Source organism: Chenopodium quinoa, unplaced genomic scaffold (assembly GCF_001683475.1).
Source record: "Chenopodium quinoa cultivar QQ74 unplaced genomic scaffold, ASM168347v1, whole genome shotgun sequence".
NCBI lineage: Eukaryota > Viridiplantae > Streptophyta > Magnoliopsida > Caryophyllales > Amaranthaceae > Chenopodium > Chenopodium quinoa.
This window is the reverse complement of record NW_018745248.1, coordinates 1,216,257-1,238,070: the sequence shown is the minus strand read 5'-3', so window position 1 is coordinate 1,238,070 and position 21,814 is coordinate 1,216,257. Positions and strand designations below refer to the sequence as shown.

The following is a 21,814-nucleotide window of genomic DNA, read 5'->3' as shown; positions in this document are numbered from 1 at the left end:
TTAAAAGTGTGTGCATTATTAAAAGTGTGTGCATTACTATTATTGTCTTAAAGGATGACGCATATTTTCGCTAAGTTGTCATGAACGGAACTTTTTAACTTGTGTTTACATAAATTATGAGATGAGGGACTATTCATGCCATAAAAAAGGGTTATTTAGATAGGGAGAATAGGAGTGAAATGTTTCCTAAGAAAGGATCCAATGGAGTGACAAGTAATATCTATGTAAGTTATATAATATCACTCATATTAAACTAACATGAAGCGCACTCTTCTATAGGTATATTTGGATCTCAATATAAAATACAATAGAACTCCATACGCTCCTAACTAGAAGGATTATATTTCAAAATTCCCTAAACTTTTTATGATCGAGAAAAAGAATAATCTATAGTTTCATGGCAAAGGTTACGTATAATACAAGTGTTGATATACGTACGTATTATATTTCTTTTAAGTTAATCATCTCGCAACCTTAAGCTTTTATGCAACTTCGCCAAAGGAAGATTGAATCATGGAGGTCATCCAAATTCCAAATCAAATCCCTTAACCTTTTTAATTTCCTCTATATTACTCCATGAGCTAATCCTATTGTAGATCTTACTATAAGCTGGTTGTTGGCTCGGACACTTAATTTAATGTAATATAATATGAGATTAAAGCTAATATCACAATAATTTCAATTTTATTGCAACTAATCATAATACTTTAATAATAGTTTGCCAAGAGTCACATTAGCTTCTAAGGCCCTGTTTAGTTCACCTGATTTTAGCTGATCTGGTCTGGTCTGGTCTGATCTGATCTTATCTTATCTTATCTTATCTTATCTTATCTTATCTGAACTTATATTTTCTGATCTGACCTGATATGAACTTATTTTTTCTGATCTGATCTGAACTGAACTTATTTTTTCTAATCTGATCTGAACTTATCTTTTCTGATCTGATCTGATCTGATCTGAACTTATTTTTTCTGATCTGAACTTATTTTAATTATTTCAATATTCTACTTTTATTTTAATCAATATTAATGTTTTTTTTAAAACATATTAATGTTTTATTATTATTATTATTATTATTTATTATTATTATTAGGAAAATTATTATTATTATTATTATAAAATATTTTAGATCCCTTACAAATATTTTAAAAGAAACCTAAAAGTATTAATATTATCAGATAGTATAAGGTAATATACTTGTAATATTTGATAATTTTATTATTTATAATATCCAACATCATAAATGAATTTGTTTATAAGAAAGTATTAAAATAGGAATTTAAAAAACCTAAATTGCAGATTAAATTTGTCATAGCTTTATAGGGAATTTTACAAATTTTTTGGTAATGTAAAATGGTTGACTAAATTGAATTGAAAATTATCATTTTATCTTTCAATATTCCGAACAACTATGGGTAACACCTCTATTTTCCTATATAAAACAACATCTTAGTGTCATAATTTTCACACTCTAAATCAATCTCCTAAAATATTTTTCTATTCATTTGTTCAATAGGTTGTTTGTCTTTTATCTCCATCATAGGTAAATACTTCAACACTCTATGTCATTAATTTTATCATTTGTCCATTGTTTTTTTAGATAATGTAGAAAAATATACATTTATTTGATTTCATGAATTTTACAGTTGACCTTATGCAAGTAATATCGATGAAAATGTAAGCACAATTAATATTTTATCTTCAGTTCATTTATTTCAAAAGAATCATTTTGATTATAATCCTGGTGCCAATTCAACATTAATGTCTATAATTTATGCATGAAATATTGATTCCAAAGTGCTCTTTATCATAGTGTAATGGATGGTTGGGTAGCATGGTCTGAAGAATGTACGGAGATATTGTTGGACATATGCTTGGAGATGAAAGAATTTGGATATTTAAAGCTTAATTGGGATAGAATAGTGAGTACTTTGATCGTAAAATGTGGAAAGCAATTCAATATCAACCTAGTAACAAATCATTGGAATGATTTGAGATATTTTGGACAATTCAAATCTCAATGGAAAATACTCACAATGATGCCAAATATGGACACTAAACATCAATTGGCGATTATGGTTGCTGCATTCACACTTTACAATTTTATTCGGTTACATGAGTTGGATATACCCATTGATAGTGGTATAGAAATCGAACCAAGAGCAGATTATGATTTGTTTAACGAGAATCGTAAGGCCTAATGAACGAAGTACAACTTAATATAGCGAAGGAAATTTGGAACTTCTTATGATGGAAATTATATTTGTAAACGTTTTGATTTGGAGCTTATAATGAAAATTTAATTATTATCATTTATTGTTTGAACAATAATAATAATTATAATAATAATAATTATTATTATTATAGTAATAATAATAATAATAATAATAATAATATGTAACAATAATAATAATAATAATAATATGTAATGATAATAATAATAATAATAATAATAGTAATAATAATTATAATAGTAATAATAATAATAATAATAATAATAATAGTAATAATAATATGTAATAATAAAAATAATATGTAATAATAATAATAATAATAATAATAATAATAATAATAATAATTTGTATTTAATTTGAACATATCTGATCTGATCTGAACTTATTTTTTCTGATGTGATCTGATCTGAACTTATTTTTTCTGATATGATATGATCTGAACTTATTTTTTCTAATCTGACCTGATCTAAACTTATTTTTCCTGATCTGATCTGAACTTATTTTTTCTGATATGATCTAATCTGAACTTATTTTTTCTGAAATAAGTAAAAATAAGGTGAACTAAACAAGGCCTAACTAGTGATTTAGCTGGGTCACACAACTTTTAATTTATAAAAAGATGTGAGTTTAATTTATTAGTTAGACTTTTGATATTGGCATCTAATTTTTGGGATCTACATGTTTTAGAGGAATTGTTTTCATATTATAAATAGTTATTATGAATGTACTTGTGTTACAATTGATAATTATGATTTTCGAGCCATATTGATAATTAGTTTTATACTTCCTTCTTTTTTTTTATAATTGCACCATTTGTCATTTCACACTTGCAGATGCAATACTTTGGTCATACTTATAGCCAAAATATTAAACTGCGCCTAAATCGAGCTTTATATGCAAACCCAATAATCATGAGGAGGGTCCATTATTAATTTTAATTATATTTCTAAAACCATTGATCTATCTTTTCTAGAATTATCAAGAAGGTTATTTTAAGTTCTAAAGGCATTAGGATTATTAATTATTATCTTCTAGAAGGTCCTAATTTATCCTATTTTGAAAATATAATGATCAAGAATTCTACATTGGATAAAATAAGTGTTTTTAATGGATTTAAAACTGATTTAATAAAGATAAGTATAGAAGACCGGCTAACCCAATTTGATTGGAAGTCGAATTCCGTACGAAATCTTATCGTACGGAATTTATCGCGTCGCAACGAATCCATCACAATGCGATAAGATCATCGCGTTGCGTTAAAATTATCGCGTCGCGATAAATCCGGTTTTACTTCAGGATTGAATTCTAACTCAAAATCTGATTTTTTCGGTCATATTTGCTATAAATAAGGGTGATTTTTCCCGTTTTCAATTTACCCAAAATCATTAACAATTATCACCAATCTTCTCTTTCTCTCTCTCTAAGCTACATCTTATTCTTTCTAGCTCGCTCTTAATTTTCAAAACCCTTTTCTAAACCTTTTTTTATAAATACATACACCATACGTCCTTCACGAGATACTAATACACATAGCCAAGCTCGAAATTGTCTTAGACCTCGACGTGAAAGGTTGATAGTTTTGAGGGTTTTGTCCCAAATCCATATCTCAATTAATATTATTGTTTGATTTAATATTTTTATTGAAGTCACTAACGTGTATATTGTTTTAATAGAAAGAGGTACGAGGTTTCAAAGTAAGTAGTTTGATTACTCAATTTCTTTATGAATCATGTTTAGGTTATTTTATTAATTTCTAGTATCAGGTTAGGATGCTTGTATTGCTTTCTAGTATCATTTTTAGGGAATTAAATAATATTTCTAATATCATGTATATTCCTAGTATCATGTTAGGGCTAAAGCTTTAATTTTTACTATTAATGACATGCTAGGATTTGTTAGTTATCATGTTAGTATCATGCCTAGGATCTAGCTAATATTATTGTGCTTTGATGAGATTATTATTATGATGATGATTTGTTGTGTCAATATTAATATTATTATGTTGCTTGATATTATTATTGTTATTGATTGATCACACCCTTTTTTGCAGGTTTAATGGGAATTTGTATTTGAAATCACACTTAATAAGATAATTAATAATTTATTTAGGCTAATATGATTTCAAGTGATCTCCAATAATAACTTTATTTGTGCATTAATAATCAACCAACATAGATTAAATATGCTTAGGTTTAATTTATTGATTGTATGTTAATTGGAAAGCGCACATGAATATAAGAAAAACAAAGTAGAAGCCTATTTAGGGCGGGCACAATCTCTTTTAGATTGAATCCGTACCAACATCCTCGAATATCCAGTCATGGTTCAGGACCACTATGGAGTTAGTGATCTCTGTGATCGTGAATGAGGTGTAACCTTCACACCCGTGGATGGTTTACAAGTTTCTAAAACCTGTTGGCGACTTTTTTTTTCTCTAGATTCCTTCTGTTCCTTTGGACGCCACCATGTTTGAATGCATGATCACAGTAGGGCTCAAAATTGATGCTTGAAATATTCCCTACAAATAGTACAAATGTGCTTATCCTCCACCATAGGTACAAGTACTACAACCACAACAGAGTTATTACCAACCTTCACATTAGAGACCACAACATGTTTGTTACTCCTCCATCTAATTCTGGCCTAGCAGAAATCAAAATTATGTTAGCCAATATGAAAAAGCACATGCAGAGTCCGGATGCGCAAATTGATTCGATGTTAGCTCATAATCAAATTATAGATAATCAAATTGCGCAGATATCCTCTGCTTTCCAAACCCTCCAGCAGGGAGCCTTACCATCACACCCAATACAAGCAACAAAATACGCGAATGCAATTACCCTGAGGAGTGGTTCACACTATGATGGGCCTCCTATGTCCAAATATGATGAACCTGCTACAACAAAAATTGCCAGTCCTGATTCTGTTAAAACAAACAATGTTGTTATTAGCCCAGTAGGGCTCCAGGGTAAAACTAACTTTTCTGATAATTCTTTATAGAGTAAACCCATAAGAGTGGAGATGTGTGACAAGAGGAAAATGTAGGTCGTTATCTACCTCTCCCTAGAGCCAAACCTAATTTGTAAACACTCGACCAACCTAATACAAGTATATGGTAAGTTAAGGGTCGAACTCTAAGGAATGTGTAGGTACAAGCTATATCCCATGTCAAGCTAATTCGAAGAATATAAATGGTTGTGGTTGGTAACTAAAGTATCAAGAAGCTAGACAAATCAAGAAATTCAATATGCTAAACACTAAGGATATAGGTTCCACATGCAAGCTCAATGATTATGCTAATTGATAGATCACTCAATCAATTCAACATTACAAAGGACAAACCAATAGATGCAATCAAAGGAATCCAAAAGCTATCTCCTATAAGCCAAGCTAGGGTTCACTATGAATGGCTAACTAGGAGAAATCACAACCAAATTCAATCAATTAAAGCAATTCTCAAATCAAGGGTTCATGTCATTGAAATTTGCAATGCAATCTAGATTAATCTTATAGGTTGATCACTCCTAGTCTAATTAATCACATGCACAACTATGTCAACCAATTTAATTGCAACAATTCAATCAATTTAGTATCATAAACTAGCAAAAATCATCAATCAAGCATGCTTCCCCTTCTCCCTAGCAACTAATCTACTCACTAATCATGGTGAAATTAAGAAACAAAACAAATTCAATCAAATTCATATTCATTTAAAGCTTAATCAAAAGGAAAATCAATCAATCAACAAATTCTAGAGCAAGGAATTGCATTAAAAGTAAATCAAAGGAAACAAAATCTTACAAACTTTCATTGAATTGAAGAAGGAAATTCAAGATTTAATTGAAATCTAAGATCAAATTCAAATACAAACAAGTAAATCTTAAGCTTCTCTCTCTACTTTCTCTCTCTACTATTATTGGAAAATTATATCTAAAGTACAAAAGATAAGTCGTCCTAAAAAAAGAAAGTCAAAAGCTATAAATAGAAAAATTGAGCGAAGGGGGATGCACAGGGCCGTGCGCGCGCACCCCTATGTGGTGCACGAGGCTTGACTCCTTCGCTTGCTTGATCAAACTCTGCGCTTCCGAGCATCCCCATCATCAGTGCACTCGAGATGATGCCCGCGAGCAAGACAGTCCCAAAATGAGCAAATTGACTTGATTATTCACCTACAAAACACAAATAAAACTAAGAGAGAAAGTATAACAAAATAAAACTAAAACTAAAACTATGAATAATCATCTAAAAGTATGAAAAACTCGTAAAAACTAAGCGAGAACCAAAATGAATTATAAAAATGGAAAACCAAATAAAACTAAGAAAATTATATGAAAATGATGAAAGAAAATAAAGAAAATGAACCTAAATCTTATTCTTTTGAGCGCCATAAATGGCGCTTATCAAATTCCCCCAAGCTAATCTTTTGCTCGTCCTTGAGCAAAACAAAATCAAACCCAAGGAAAAATGATGACATTATTCAAGCAAAGAAAGAAACAAGAAAACTAGAGAGGATGGGAATATACACTAACTCACTTTCGTAGGAATCACAGTCAATTTTAGCAACTAAAGACAAGCCATTTAAACCCCTAGATCGCCCTAGAGGACGAGTGATGCTCTAGTAAAGGTTTACAAAGAGGTTAACCTATAATTCTTTTTATTAAAATGGAGGCAAAACATAAGAAAAGAAAAGTGAAAGTTTAAAACCTTGAAAAGAAAAGAAATGCTTGTACAATGGAATTTTGCACATGATCAAAACACGAAAGGATATTAAACTTTCTAAAACAACAATGGTAAGCACGTTCTAAGATATCAAGGGTTGATTGAAACATAGGGCATGCTAAGCGTATAGAACTAATGAGGCGCAATCCACTTTCATCCCAACCAATCTAGTCGCGTTCTCCCAATGGCTTCAAATCTTCCCTTAGTAAGCGTCTCTATGGTTCCTCGAAGGAACCAGAAAAGAATAAAATTTGAGGGTTCTCGACAACTTGACCTTGCATCCCTTTTCCTTAGGCTTTAACTCATAATGACCTCCCTCGGTATATGATTCAACCACTAGGTCGAAAGGACTTTCCCAAAGGTTGTAACGTAAGGTAAAAAGGTTAGGGGTAGGCCTAAAATTTAGAATTTGGTGGTACGCCTAGGTTAAGAAGCAAAGATTGGCCAAATCTCAACACCAAAACCAAGAAGTCACCAAACAAAAACAAACTAATACCCCCAAGCTTATTCAAAGTTATATCCACAAGCATATATACAAAAAGCGTAAATGCTTCTCTCCCAAGCTAAAAGGAAGCATTGTCCTTAATGCTTGAAAAGGGAAAAGAATCACATCAAAATATTTTTGAATTTTCTCATTTTCACTTTTTTTTTTTTTTTTTTTTTTTTTTTTTTTTTTTTTAATTGTCATTTTTTCAAAGCAATGTCCTCGCCTTTTTAACTTTGGACGGCTTTTTCAATTTTGCATTTATTATGTCCTTGTCTCTTTTAACTTTGGACGACCTTTTCATTTATTCACTTGCCATTATTCACAATATATACAAAATATGAGCTTGCTTACAAATAAAACCAATATCCAACCTTTTAGACCACAAACTCCAAAAACATGACCATTTTCTTCACAAAAACCAAAAATGGAACAAAAAGAAACAAAAGGCTCAATGTTCTAAAGATGTGGCTTGAAAAGAAGGGGAAAGACTCAAATGGTTAGCAAGAAGGCGAATGTAAACAAAATGAACTAAAAAGGAAGAAGAAAATCCTAGAAATGAAAAATTACCATCCCGAAAAGTTGCCTTTGTCCTTCCTAGTTGATTCGGTCTCGTATTTGAGAATTATGAGTCAAGATTCAAGATTAGGTATGCAAAGGTCAAGGATCCACGCCGCACAATCAAAATATGATGAAGGCTTGAAAAAGAAAACACGGTTGTAGCAAAAACTTACTAAAGTTGTCAAATCCACCAAAGGAAGCAATTCTGTCTTACCACAAACCAAAAGAATCCGGCTTCAAGGCCCCAAAAGGTCTAAAGCGCTACCTTAGCATACCCTATCCTAGAGTCAACCAAAGATACTCTCAAACCGTGCAAATCATTGTTTTTAGGAAGAGTAATAGCCAATGTGCACATTTAATTCATATTTACAAAATCAAGTTTTGTTTTAATTTTTTAAGGGAATTTATTTATTTATTTTTTAGAAAAGGAAAGTAAAGGACTAAAAATCAAAATAATGAGAGCAAGGGACAAAAAGAAAAGAATAAGAAAAAGAGAAAGGGAAAACATGAAGGAAGAAGAAAACCAAAAGAAAAAGAAAAAGAAGAAAGGGAAATGAAGTGAAAAATAGAAAAGTAAAGGAGAAGTAGAAAGCAACAAGGAAGTAATGCTAACACACATAAATCCCAATCAACAAACAAGTGAACATTCGGCCACAACGCCAATGTTCCCAAACACACTAGGGTGTTAAAAAGCAAACAACCTCGAACCATTCAAGTCCTCCTAAAACTAATCCTAGACTAAGCAACCAAGAAAAGAAAAAGAAGAGAAATAGAAAGATCTCACCGAGCGCCAAAGCTATGCTACATTAAACAAGGCGAAAGAGAACCTTTACGAATCGTCGAAATCCAAAGCATAAACAATAAAGCAAGGTGAGAAATAAAAAACTATATACAAAGAAAATTGTTAGTAACTTCAATATAAAAGAAAAGAAGAAAAGAGAAAATAAAATGCATGAAAATAAAGAAAAAGCAAGTAATAATAACAACAGGAATAGGATCAATTGAGAATAGGAAGCAGAATCATCAGAATGAAGCAGTATCAGGAGACAAGATATCAAATAATCATCATCAGGAATCATCATAACAGAGACACAGAGAAACACAGTAGATAGCGATGAGCGAAACAAACAACAAAACCAATAACCGGACAGAGAAATCAGCAGAAGTACAACATCATCATCATAAAACCAAAAGACACAGAGATCAATACCAGAAGCATATGAGACCAGGAATGAACTACAAAAGCAAGGGGGGAAACGGTGAAGCACAAAAACAAACGATATAAAGCACCCCCAAGCTTAAAATGGACTACCCCCTTAACTTTAAACCTAAAAACATATATGCAACAGAGAAACAACATATAAATCACATAAGAAGGGGGGTAGCCATGGTAGTACACTCCGCACTATGGTAAGGGGTAGAATGAGAATTCCCTCACCGGTCTCTGACGTGGGGTGAACTAGGTCGTTGGACTAATCCTCCCTAAGCAAAACAAAATTTATAAACACTTAACTAACCTAAATACAAGTATAGAGGTAAGTCAAGGGTCGAACCCAAAGGAACTGTAATGTCTAGTTCTTTCGATTTGGGTGCCTAAGCTAGGTCGAAGACGAAAAGAAGGTGACACTAACAACTACTTAAACGAAGAAACCGAACAAATAAAAAGCTAGGGATTAGGATTTACATATAATAGCAATGAACATAGCAAATTGGGATAGGAAGTTGACTAAGTCGAGTGATACGAGGGAAAACCAATCATGCAACCAAAAGAGCATATCAAGCTATTTTCCTAGAGGTCTAACTAGCGTCAACTACGATAAACTCTAGCTAAGAACGTCACAAGACACCTCAATCGTTAAATTCAAGCCACAAATCAATGGTCCGTATCAATGTGAACCTACAATGCAATCTAGTGTGAATAACTAGGGTGATCAAGCCTAAATCAAACACACACATGCACATAATTAATCAACCAATTTAATCACATCATCAACCCCATCAATAATCCCCTAATTTACATCAATCCATCACATCATATAAGCTTCACCATCACCCTAGCAAGCAAACTACTCTAGCAACATCATTAAATCAACAAACAACTATAGAAAACAAGAATCAACACTCAAAGAAGAACAATTACTCTAATTAAAGATCAAAGATCAAAATCCAATCAAAACAAATCAAACAAACATGAATATTAAACAAAACAATAAATGAGATAGAGTTTAGAAATGCTCATTGATAATAGAGAAGATCTCCAATACAATTGTCACCATTGAATCTTCAATCTCTCAATCACTGTTGAAATTCCTCACTTTCTCTCTCTAAAATCTACTCCTAAAACTAACCCTAAAACTAGAGGGATAAGCTCTCAACTAAGCTAAGAATATGATCAAAATCTAATATGAAAACTTGCCCCAAAAAAATCGGGTTACAATGGTATTTAGAGGCGCGAAAACATCAAAAATCGAGCAACAAATACCCAGGAAGGTGGTCCCGCGCAGCAGGGGAGGCGCGCCCGCGCCATGGGGTGGTGCGCCCGCGCCATGGGGTGGTGCGCCCGCGCCACCTTTTCGTGCGCCCGCACCCGTGCTTTGCGTGCCCACGCTTTTCTGGGTTTCTTCGAAATTCTCGCTGTTTCGCGCGTTCGCTAAGGTCGCACGACTATGATGATGATGAACACTAGGAGTGGCAATAGCTAATGCTCTTAATTAGTGGGTACACCACTTCTTAATGGTAGCACGGCATGAGAGCGCAAGAGCCAAGACTTGGAATTTCCACTTCCTTGCATTTTGAGCTTTCCAAATGCCGTGAGCTTGCTCCAAAGGCTTTCTCCACCTTAGTAGATCACCAATATCAAGACCCGAACCTCGTACAATACCTACAAACCACGGAAATAGAGCAAATAAAGGAGAAAATACTAGAAAACCAACGAAATGCACAAAAGCTACAAAATAAGAAAGGAAAGGTAAAACTAAGCAACAAAGCATAAAACTAAGCATTTATTAAGCAAGAAAGCTATGAAAAGAGGATGAAAACAACCTAAATACTCATCAAATGGGTGCCATTTATGACTCCCATCAAATGCCCCCAAGCTTATCTTTTGCTCGTCCTCGAGCAAAACATAACTTAGGGATGGAAAGTGATGAGCTTATTCAAACAAACTAAAGAAGAGAGGAGACGAGATTATACACTAACTCACTTTCGTAGGAATCATGGTCAATTTTAGCAACTAAAGACAAGCCATTTAAACCCCTAGATTGCCCTAGAGGACGAGTGATGCTCTTGTAAGGGTTTCCTAAGAGTTTAACCCATAACTCTCATAATAATACAAGCAAGGCAAAGCATGAAAAACAAGTCAAAAGGAAAGCAAAACAAACAAATGTTCATGAAAGGACTTTTCCAAATGTACAAGCACAAATGAATGCAAATCTTTCTAAACAAGTAAGGGAGTGCACGTTCCAAGATACCCAAGGTTGATTGAAACATAAATATGCTAAGCATAGGAACTAGTTTTCACAATCCACTTTCATCCCAAACGATCTTACCACGTTCTTCCCACTAGTCTCATATCAACCTCTAGTGAGCATCCCAATGATTCCTCAAAGGAACCGGAAAAAGAGAATTTTTAGGCTACTCGACATCTTGACTATGCATCCCTTCTCCTTAGCCTAAAACTCACATTTCTCTGCCCCGATGAATGAATCAACCACTTAGGTCAAAAGGTCTTTCCCCAAGGTTGTAATGTTAAGGAAAAAGGGTGAGGGTAGGCTAAAATTTAAAATTTGGTGGTTAACCTGAATTGTGAAGCAAAGATTGCACATTTCTTTACACCATAACCAAGTAATCACCAAACAAAAACAACACCCCCAAGCTTATTCAAAGCTATAAATCACAAACATATACACAAAAAGCGTGAGAACGCTTCCCCCCCAAGCTTAAATGGAGCTTTGTCCTCAATGCTCAAAAAGGGAGAATACTCACATCAAAATATTTTTGAATTTTTTTTTCACTTTTTTTTTTCTCGTTTTCTTGTTTAAAAGTGCTTTGTCCTCGCCTCTTTTAACTTTGGACGGCTTTTCCAACTTTGAACTTATAATGTCCTTGCCTTTTTTTAACTTTGGACGGTCTTTTCATTTATTCATTTGCCATTATTCACACAATATACACAAAACACAAGCTTGCCTTCATTGTGAACCAATATCCACACTAACATACCACAAACTCCAAAATATGACCATTTGCTTCACAAAAACCAAAAATGGAACAAAAAGAAACAAAAGGCTCAAGAATCTAAAGATGTGGCTTGAAAAGAAGGGAAAAGAAGGGAAAAGACTCAAATGGTTAGCAAATAGGCAAATGTAAACCCAAAAACTAAAAATGAAACAAACTATCCTAGAAAAGAAAAATTACCACCCTAAAAAGATCCTTTGTCCTCAATAAATGGTTTGGTCTCGGTCTTAAGAAATATGAGTCAAGATTCTAGATTAGGTCCGCAATAGTCAAGGATCCATGCCACTCATGCAAATAAGTGTAGAAGGCTTGAAAAATAATGAACCTCACACGGATGTAGCAAAAACTCACTATTGGTGTCAAATCGACTATAGGAAGCAACTACCAAACATGCCACAAACAAGTAGAATCCGGTTTCATGATCCCACTAGTTCTAACCAACTACCTTAGCATGCTTTATCCTAGAATCAACCAAGCATACTCTCAAACCGTGCACACCGTTACCATTTAAGAAGAATAACATTCAATTATAAAAGTCCAAATGTTATTATGTCCAAAGCAAGAACAAAACAAATCACAATGCAAATTTGCCTTGATAGAAACAAAAATCTTTTTGGAGATTTTTAAAGTAGAAGAACATGGAAAGGCATATACAAGGGTGCATAGCATATATGAATCAACATCCTACAAAATATGATAGAATACCCTCCCCCAAGCTTGAATGAGACAATACATTCGTATCATAAATCAAATAATCCATGGGAGGGGAAAACAAGAAGATCAATCTAACAAACCAACATATGTCCAACAAGTTATCATCCACTAGAGAAAGAGCAAGGAAGTATATTACCGGATATTAGGTGGGTGTAAATACCCGTAAATGACCCAATTAAACCTTTCAAAGCTAATAACCTCTAATATTGAATCTTGCCTTCCATATGCTAGCAATTGTGGTGCTAATCTTCCTTGATTCCTGATCCAAACCAATGCACCAAAGTATATCAAGTCATGTACCTAGCAAAAGGCACACAAACATTTCCATGAGAGAAAAATCTATTCTAAAAAGAAATGAAAATGAAAGCAATAAAATACGGGTTACTTCCCGAGAAAGGCTTGCTTAAGGTCCAAGCTTGACCGCTCTAGTTATAATATTTCAACGAACGCAAGAGCTTGTCAAATGCACTACTACACATTTCATAGGAAAGTAAGTGTGCACATGACAAAAATAAGGCATGCAACAAGCATAGTGCACACCTATGAGGAGAGATTTGCCAAGAGAAAGAAGAAGAATCAAAAGTAAACTCAACAAAATAAGAAGAAAAAGAAATAGAAAAAGAAGAAGAAGAAGAAAAAGAAGGCAAACTCTCCTCAAAATATTTTTGGGTGGCAACATCACCCTTTTCCTCAATCGAGGACAAATGAGCCACATGCAAATCCTCATAGACAAAAGGGTCCCCAATAGGCTTACCAACAAAGGAAGGGAGAAAAATAGGGCAATAGGGGATGTGGTCAAACTTTTGAGAGAAAGGGGTATGAGAAATAGGCAAAGGGGTAGCTACTCCCTCAACATAAGGTCTCATATCGCCAATGAAGGCATGAAAATCAATCATAGAGTCCTCAAAAGAGGAACACTCATGATCACCATCTCCCTCAAACATCCAACTCCCAAGAGGAACCACATAATCTCCTCCACTACCTTCATAAACAACAACTCCCTCAACTTCCTTAAAGCCTAGAGTCTCAAAACCATGCATGAATGGATGCAAATATAACTCAAAATCATCTCTCTCCCATGAAGCATCCTCAATGAACTTGCTTAAAAGGCTATGGCTATTCCTTATACACTCAATAAACACATTTGACATAACCTCGAACGAGTCCAAATACTCATGGATAGAAGAGTCAAATTCATACACTTGAGACTCATCACAATCAACAAAGGAAGAGATGTGTAGACTTAAAATATCATCAAAATCATCATCACTCTCGACTTTCTTTCCTTCACTCCTATGCTCAACATTAGGATCCTCACACACTCTTGGTTGCTCGAAATTATCATCATCACCCTCAACACACACATTGGATTTGAAATTTTGCCAAACAAGCATCAAAGATGACAATTGGCTTTCTAGCTCTTCATTTCTCTTTCTTCCCTCCTCAAGACGCTCCTCTCTCTTTTTCATCATCTCCAATTGAATTTTCATAGAATTAAGAATCGACTCCTTTTTAGGCCCAAGATCGTCACTAAGCTTAACATGCCTAATCTGAGTTTCCAAAGTAGCAATAAGAGATTCAAAAGGTGTAGGATATTGAGGCTCAACAAGAGAAGAAGAAGTACAACCAAAGGTAGGATCATCATCATTACAAACATGAGCATTTTCATTATATAAGGGATTGGGAGCATTTTCAAATGTATGAGATTTGTTAGCTTGAATATGCAACTCACTATCATGAACAGAAGAGGAAATAGAATTGGAAGCATTTGTTCTAGGTTCAACTGTGGGATCATGTGACATATCATGGTAAATTATACTAACATTGGAAGAATTAACACATTGCACATAAAAAATAGAAGCACGATTACCCTTATTATAGACTTCCCAAGCAAACCAAACATAAAATTCCCAAGCATCTTCAATAGAAAATGCTCTAAATCTACCATTATGCATTCCTTCAATTATATCCCTAGTTTGCTCATTTAAACCAAAATAAAAAATCTCACAAGCCTCCCAAAGACTACAACGATTATAGTCAAGAAATCCCTTAAGTCTATTGAAATATTCACAAAAAGGCTCATCATCATAGTGATAAAAAGATAGACATGCCATTTTTACAAAGCAAACAAAAATCAAATAAAAGAAAAGTATATACAAAGACCTAGACTCAAGGAATAAAAAACACTCAAACATAGACACCGTTACCCGGCAACGACGCCATTTTGACGTGGGGTGAACTAGGTCGTTGGACTAATCCTCCCTAAGCAAAATAAAATTTATAAAAACTTAACTAACCTAAATACAAGTATAGAGGTAAGTCAAGGGTCGAACCCAAAGGAACGTTAATGTCTAGTGCTTTCGATTTGGGTGCCTAAGCTAGGTCGAAGACGAAGGAAAGATACTTAAATGAAGAAACCGAACAAATAAAGTGCTAGGGATTAGAATTCACATATAATAGCAATGAACATAGAAAATTGGGATAGGAAGTTGACTAAGTCGAGTGATGCGAGGGAAAACCAATCATGCAACCAAAAGAGCATATCAAGCTATTTTCCTTAAGGTCTAACTAGCGTCAACTACGATAAACTCTAGCTAGGAACGTCACAAGACACCTCAATCGTTAAATGCAAGCCACAAATGGTCCGTATCAATGTGAACCTACAACGAAATCTAGTGTGAATAACTAGGGTAATCAAGCCTAAATCAAACACACACATGCACATAATAATTCAACCAATTTAATCACATCATCAACTCCATCAATTATCCCCAATTTACATCATATAAGCTTCACCATCACCCTAGCAAGCAAACTACTCTAGCAACATCATCAAATCAACAAACAACAATAGAAAACAAGAATCAACACTCAAAGAAGAATAATTACTCTAATCAAAGATCAAAGATCAAAATCCAATCAAAACAAATCAAACAAACATGAATATTAAACAAAACAATAAATGAGATAGAGTTTAGAAATGCTCATTGATAATAGAGAAGATCTCCAATACAATTGTCACCATTGAATCTTCAATCTCTCAATCACTATTGAAATTCCTCACTTTCTCTCTCAAAAATTTACTCCTTAAACCAACCCTAAAACTAGAGAGAGAAGCTCTCAACTAAGCTAAGAATATGATCAAAATCTAATATGAAAACTTGTCCCAAAAAAATCGGGTTACAATAGTATTTATAGAGGCGCGAAAACATCAAAAACCGAGCAACAAATACCCAGGAAGGCGTGCCCGCGCAGCAGGGGAGGCGCGCCCGCGCCATGGGGTGGTGCGCCCACACCCGTGCTTTGCGCGCCCGCGCTTTTCTGGGTTTCTTCAAAATTCTCGCGGCTTCACGCGTTCGCTAAGGTCGCACGACTATGATGATGATGAACACTAGGAGTGGCAGTAGCTAATGCTCTTGATTAGTGGGTACACCACTTCTTAATGGTAGCACGGCATGAGAGCGCAAGAGCAAAGACTTGGAATTTCCACTTCCTTGCATCTTGAGCTTTCCAAATGATGTGAGCTTGCTCCAAAGGCTTTCTCCACCTTAGTAGATCACCAATATCAAGACCCAAACCTCATACAATACCTACAACCACGAAAATAGAGCAAATAAAGGAGAAAATACTAGAAAACCAACGAGATGCACAAAAGCTACAAAATAAGAAAGGAAAGGTAAAACTAAGCAACAAAGCATAAAACTAAGTATCTATTAAGAAAGAAAGCTATAAAAAGAAGAAAAAAAAACCTAAATAATCATCAAATGGGTGCCATTTATGACACCCATCAGTCTCCATCATATGACTAGAGCTAGCCATCTCGCTCACCTCCATGGGAGCCTTACCCCTTAACCTACCTTCCCTCCTAGCTCTATCAACCTCAAAAAAATGAGACCAATCATCTAAGACCGGCTCGGCGACATGCTTTGTCGTTTAGAGATAGAGGCTTGTGTGCCGATAGTGTCATGTTTTATTTTTCTCGAAACTCTGATTATTTTTTATCATATTACAGCTGATTTTCGTTAAAAATAGCCTCCTTAAACCTCCGTTTTTAATCACCAACTCTCATCAAGAAATTCTTGATACTCTCTCTCTTTCTCTTTCTAAACTAATGTTTCACAAACAAAATTTTGCATTCATAAGATCTAGACACACCTAGCCAAGTTTGAAGTTGCCTTCGCCCTAGACGTGAAAGGTTTAATATTTTTGAGGGTTTGGTCCCAAATCTAGTCTTAATCTTTATTTCAATTATATAATTTAATTGTTTGATTTTATTATTTTCCTTGAAGTTACTAACTCGTGTATTTTGTTATTAGAAAGTGATAGGAGGCATCCAAGTAAGTAATTTAATTGTTTTATTGATATTTTGATATAGAAATCATGTTTAGGTTGTTATTTTGATTCCTAGTATCATGTTAGGATGTTTTTCGTAGTATCATGTTAGGATGCTTTTCTTAGTATGATGTTTAGGGTGACAACAATAAGTTCCTAATATCAATTATGATTTCTATGATGCTTCCTATTTTCTTTCCTAATATCATGTTAGGTTTAAAACTTTAATCTTTATATGTTTAGTGACATGCTAGGGTTTGTTATTAATCTTGTTAGTATCATACCTAGGATCTTGCTATTATTATGCTTTGACATGATTATGATTATGATTTGTTATTATTATCATGTTGCTTGATATTATTTATTGTTATTGCTTGATCACGCCTTTTATGCATGTTTAAAGGGAATTTGTACTTGTAATCATGCTTAATAAGATAATTAATAATCTTGTTTGGGGATAATTTTATTATAATTCAAGTGATTGCCAATAATAGTTTTGTTTGTGCATTAATATTCAACCAACATAGATTAAACAGGTTTAGGGTAAACCTAATGATTGCATGTTAGTCAGAAAGCGCACTGAATACGAGAAGAATAAAGTAGAGGCCTATTATTAGGGCAGGTTCAATCTCTTTTAGGTTGGATTTGTACCTTCATCCCCGAATTTCTAGTCATGGTTCCAGACCTATTGAAGATGAAAATCTCATGGATCATTAAGGGGTGTAACCTTCGCCCTGTGAATGGTTTATAAGTTCCTAAAACTAGTTGGCGACTCTTTTGCTCTATCTTCCTTCCCTTTGGACGCCACCATGCTTAAGTGTGTGATTACAGTGGGGTCCAAAAAGGGCGAAGGGTTAGCGGGATCATATGTATAATCACAACCACCGGGCCGCCTATAGTTGTAAGTGGCCGGGGTGGTGCCTATGATAGAACTAGGGTGAACATGAGGGCCCTCCCAATAAGGGTAGCAAGGCCTAGGACCCACGGTAGGATCAAAAGGCTCCCATGGAGGGATAGGTCTTTGTTGGACCGGGAGATACGGGTAATTCACATAGGGCTCAATCTCCCCCCTCCGAACATGAAAATCGTACAGTTGATTTGCATGATAGTCATAACCAAGATATGAGTTTTGCACCGAAGGCATAGAGAATAACACATTAGCAATAGAATCAAACCTAGCTTGAATGGTTGACAAATCAAAAGTAGAAAGAGTAGGGGAGGGGGAAGGAATAGGCGTACCTCCCGGTTCAACCGGGGGAAGAGTTTGAACATTCGTTGAGAAGACATTGGTTGAGCGGCCTTTTGTATGGTTCGTCCTTTGTCGAATAGAAGGATCAATATCTCGCACCGGAGGCCTCCAAGACAAGGAATATTTCTCTTTTGGTCGGGTAGTTGACTCTTTGCATGGGATTAGGAACCATTCATTAATCTGGGAAACTCTTCAAATGAAAACATCATCCTTTCTAGTACGAACGAGGAAATTTTGGTCCGATTGATCAAATGCTCTGTGAAATCCACTAGCTTAATCTCATGGTCGTTTTGGTTGGCTATCCACAACCAACAAAGCTCTTCTCAGGAGATAGCTCCCATAGAGTCCTTGGAGCAAAGGGAGTAAGTAAGGATACGGTTGAAATACCGCATAGCCGGATGAATCATGGAAGCGGTCTTGGAATTTTAAGGCTCATACTTTCCTTCCTCCGAGATACTTCTCCACCAACGTTGCTCATTATATCCATGGTCACTCGCCATTCTACTATATGCCGGATAGATACAATGATCCGCATCTATGGCCTATGGAAACTTGAAGTAGGAACATAGCTGAGAATCCGTCAATGTTTGATCATTATTGAAAAGTTGGAAAGTCAAAATCGTTGAGAAATTTTCACCCGGTTCTCGGACTACTTCAAGAGAAGAAAGAAATTCATAGGTCACCCTAGCATAAGTAGGGGCGCTCAAATCCAAAAACTTTAATAGATCAAGGCCCTTTGCAAGAACGTGAACGTCCTCATCTATTCCGAGAAACTTGGTTGTTACTTGATTGTAAAATCTTGTTGGTCTTAGCTTCCTCTTTGATAGACGCTTGAAACGATCCCAATGTGATTCTTTAGAAAATTCAATGCCGTATGTTTCTTCTACCTCGGGTAGAGGTGGAACAACATGCCTAGGTTTGCTTAAACTTGATCTTGCCCGCTTCTTTTAACGGATTGGAGCCATCTACAAGAAGGAAAAAAACTCATGAGCAAAACTTAGCATTCAAATTTCAAGAATAAGCATAAGTAATTGCTCAAAAATCAAGCACAAATGCAATTATCTTAAAATTGAAGCAAGAGATGGCCACATATGAACAATGCCATTAATATAGAATCATGAATGTGAGTCAAATAGGCATGGATTAAAGGCAAAATTGAACATAAGAGACCAAATCATGAATAAAATTGAGCAAAATAATCTCAAACATTGAATTATCAAAGAAATAAAACCATCATAAAGAATACCCATGAGAGAGAAAATGACCAACATTGGTGATTCAAGTATTCAATCAAATTATACAAATTCATCATGAAAAAGCTTCAATTCAACACTCAATGACATCATTCAACACAAATTACAAGTTAAAAGAACTAACAATGGAGTTCAACCATGAAAGCAAAAACAAGAGTTTCAAGCTTGAACAATGAGGAAGAAGATGACTAGCAAATGAGAATTATACCTCAATGAAACCTTGAATTATTTGCAAATTGCCCAAAATGAAGATTAAAGAACAAATAGAACAACCAAAGATAAGTTCCAAACCTCAACACCAAGCTTCAAATTTAAAAAAAAAACCCCAACATTTTCGAAAATTTGTGCAAAAATATGGAATTTTTATGTTAATTTTCGAAAATATGATGTGTTAATTGTAATTTGATGTTGAAATGAAAATAAAAGAAGCGAAATTGGTTTGATTTTTGCAAGAGAAGATGAAGGGTTTGATGAGAGAATGAAGTTGGGAAAGCAAGGGAGAAATCGGGGAGAGAGAAAGGAGGAATAAGGGGGATGCGTTGAGGGGTAATAAGGGGGGCGCGAACGCACTCATCTGTTGCGGCTGGTGCTTTCTCGTAGGGGCTAGGTGCGTGCGCACCGGCTGGAACATGCTAGGGGCGATTTTTCGCGCATATGGCCTTGGTGCATGCGCACCACATTCAGCTCGGGGAGGGCTTAATTTTTCAACCAAATGCTAAAATTTTTCCAAAATACCTGACCCCTTTGGTTCGCACACGCAGGTAGGGGGTGTGCATGCACCATAGGAGGATGGAACTTTGATCAAATTCCGGCAAGATTTTAGCAAAAGGTTAGGGAAAATACCCTTGAATATGCTTTCGTGTTTGCATTTTCATCGGCGTTATCGAGTGTTATGATCAAGTATTCAAAAATTTCACAAAGACAATCCCAAAATTTACTCGAACATGAATATAAAAATCAATGAAAATTCAAACACGATAATATATAACCCCAACGAACACTTTCACCTAATCTTAACTAAACCTCATGAAACCTTGAAGTAACACCAAAATTGTTGGAAATTTTCTTCGATCCAATCTCATGGTACCTAAAATTAAGAGAACAAACAAAAATAAAGATAAATAAGAAAAGTTCTCAAAGATAAAAGAAATATAGAAAATTGTAAAATCAAAAGAAAAAGGTTAGAAAACCGGGTTGCCTCCGGGGTAGCGCTTGTTTAACGTCATAGCTCGACATCCTCCACCAATTAAGGTGGTTGTCGGAGAAGCAATGAGTGAACAAGGCCAACAAAAGAACCGTCGAAATACTTCTTGAGACGATGGACATTGACCTTAAACGCAGAAGAAGAATCCATCATTGAGACCTCTACAACACCACTTGGAAAAACATTCTTGACCAAATAAGGACTGATGTATCTTGACATGAGCTTTCCTAGAAACAACTTCATTTTTGAATTGTAGAGAAGAACTTTATCACCAACACAAAAATCTTGCTTCTCAATAAGCTTGTCATGTGTTTCCTTGGAACGAGCCTTGTACACACTAGCACAATCATAAGCATCAAGCCGAAGCTCCTCTAGCTCATGAAGATCTAACCACCTTTTCTCCCCCGCACTTGCCAAGTCAAAATTTATCTTCTTGATTGCCCACAAAGCACAATGTTCAATTTCAATCGGGAGATGGCATGACTTGCTATAGACTAGGAGGTATGGAGTGGTACCTATGGGGGTCTTGAAAGCCTTCCTATAGGCCCAAATAGCATCAACCAACTTTTCCAACCAATCCTTTTGATTTCTCGCAACCGTCTTTTCAAGGATGAGCTTGATTTGACGATTGGAGACTTCCACTTGACTGCTCGATTGGGGATGGGAGGCCAAATCTTTGATGGACTCCATGCTTCCTGATCATTTTTTGAAAGGAATGGTGAATAAAATGAGAACGGTTGTCTCTTATCACCGCCTTCAGTACCCTAAATCTTGGAAAGATTATTTTCTTAAACAACTTCATAGCCACCTTGTGGTCGTTAGTTGGGGAGG

General features: G+C 35.0%; 1 protein-coding gene across 1 annotated transcript; it reads right to left on the bottom strand.

Annotated features, from left to right (window-relative positions):
* Positions 1-21,025: 21,025 nt before the first annotated feature.
* On the bottom strand, positions 21,026-21,673 carry LOC110711277. The gene has a single exon (XM_021889657.1). It carries the CDS (start codon positions 21,671-21,673, stop codon positions 21,026-21,028), a length of 648 nt encoding a protein of 215 aa, XP_021745349.1.
* Positions 21,674-21,814: the final 141 nt, after the last annotated feature.

What these genes read in the sequence shown, in the direction of transcription:
- LOC110711277 (XM_021889657.1), bottom strand. Translation starts at nt 21,673, where the DNA reads ATGGAGTCCATCAAAGATTTGGCCTCCCATCCCCAATCGAGCAGTCAA.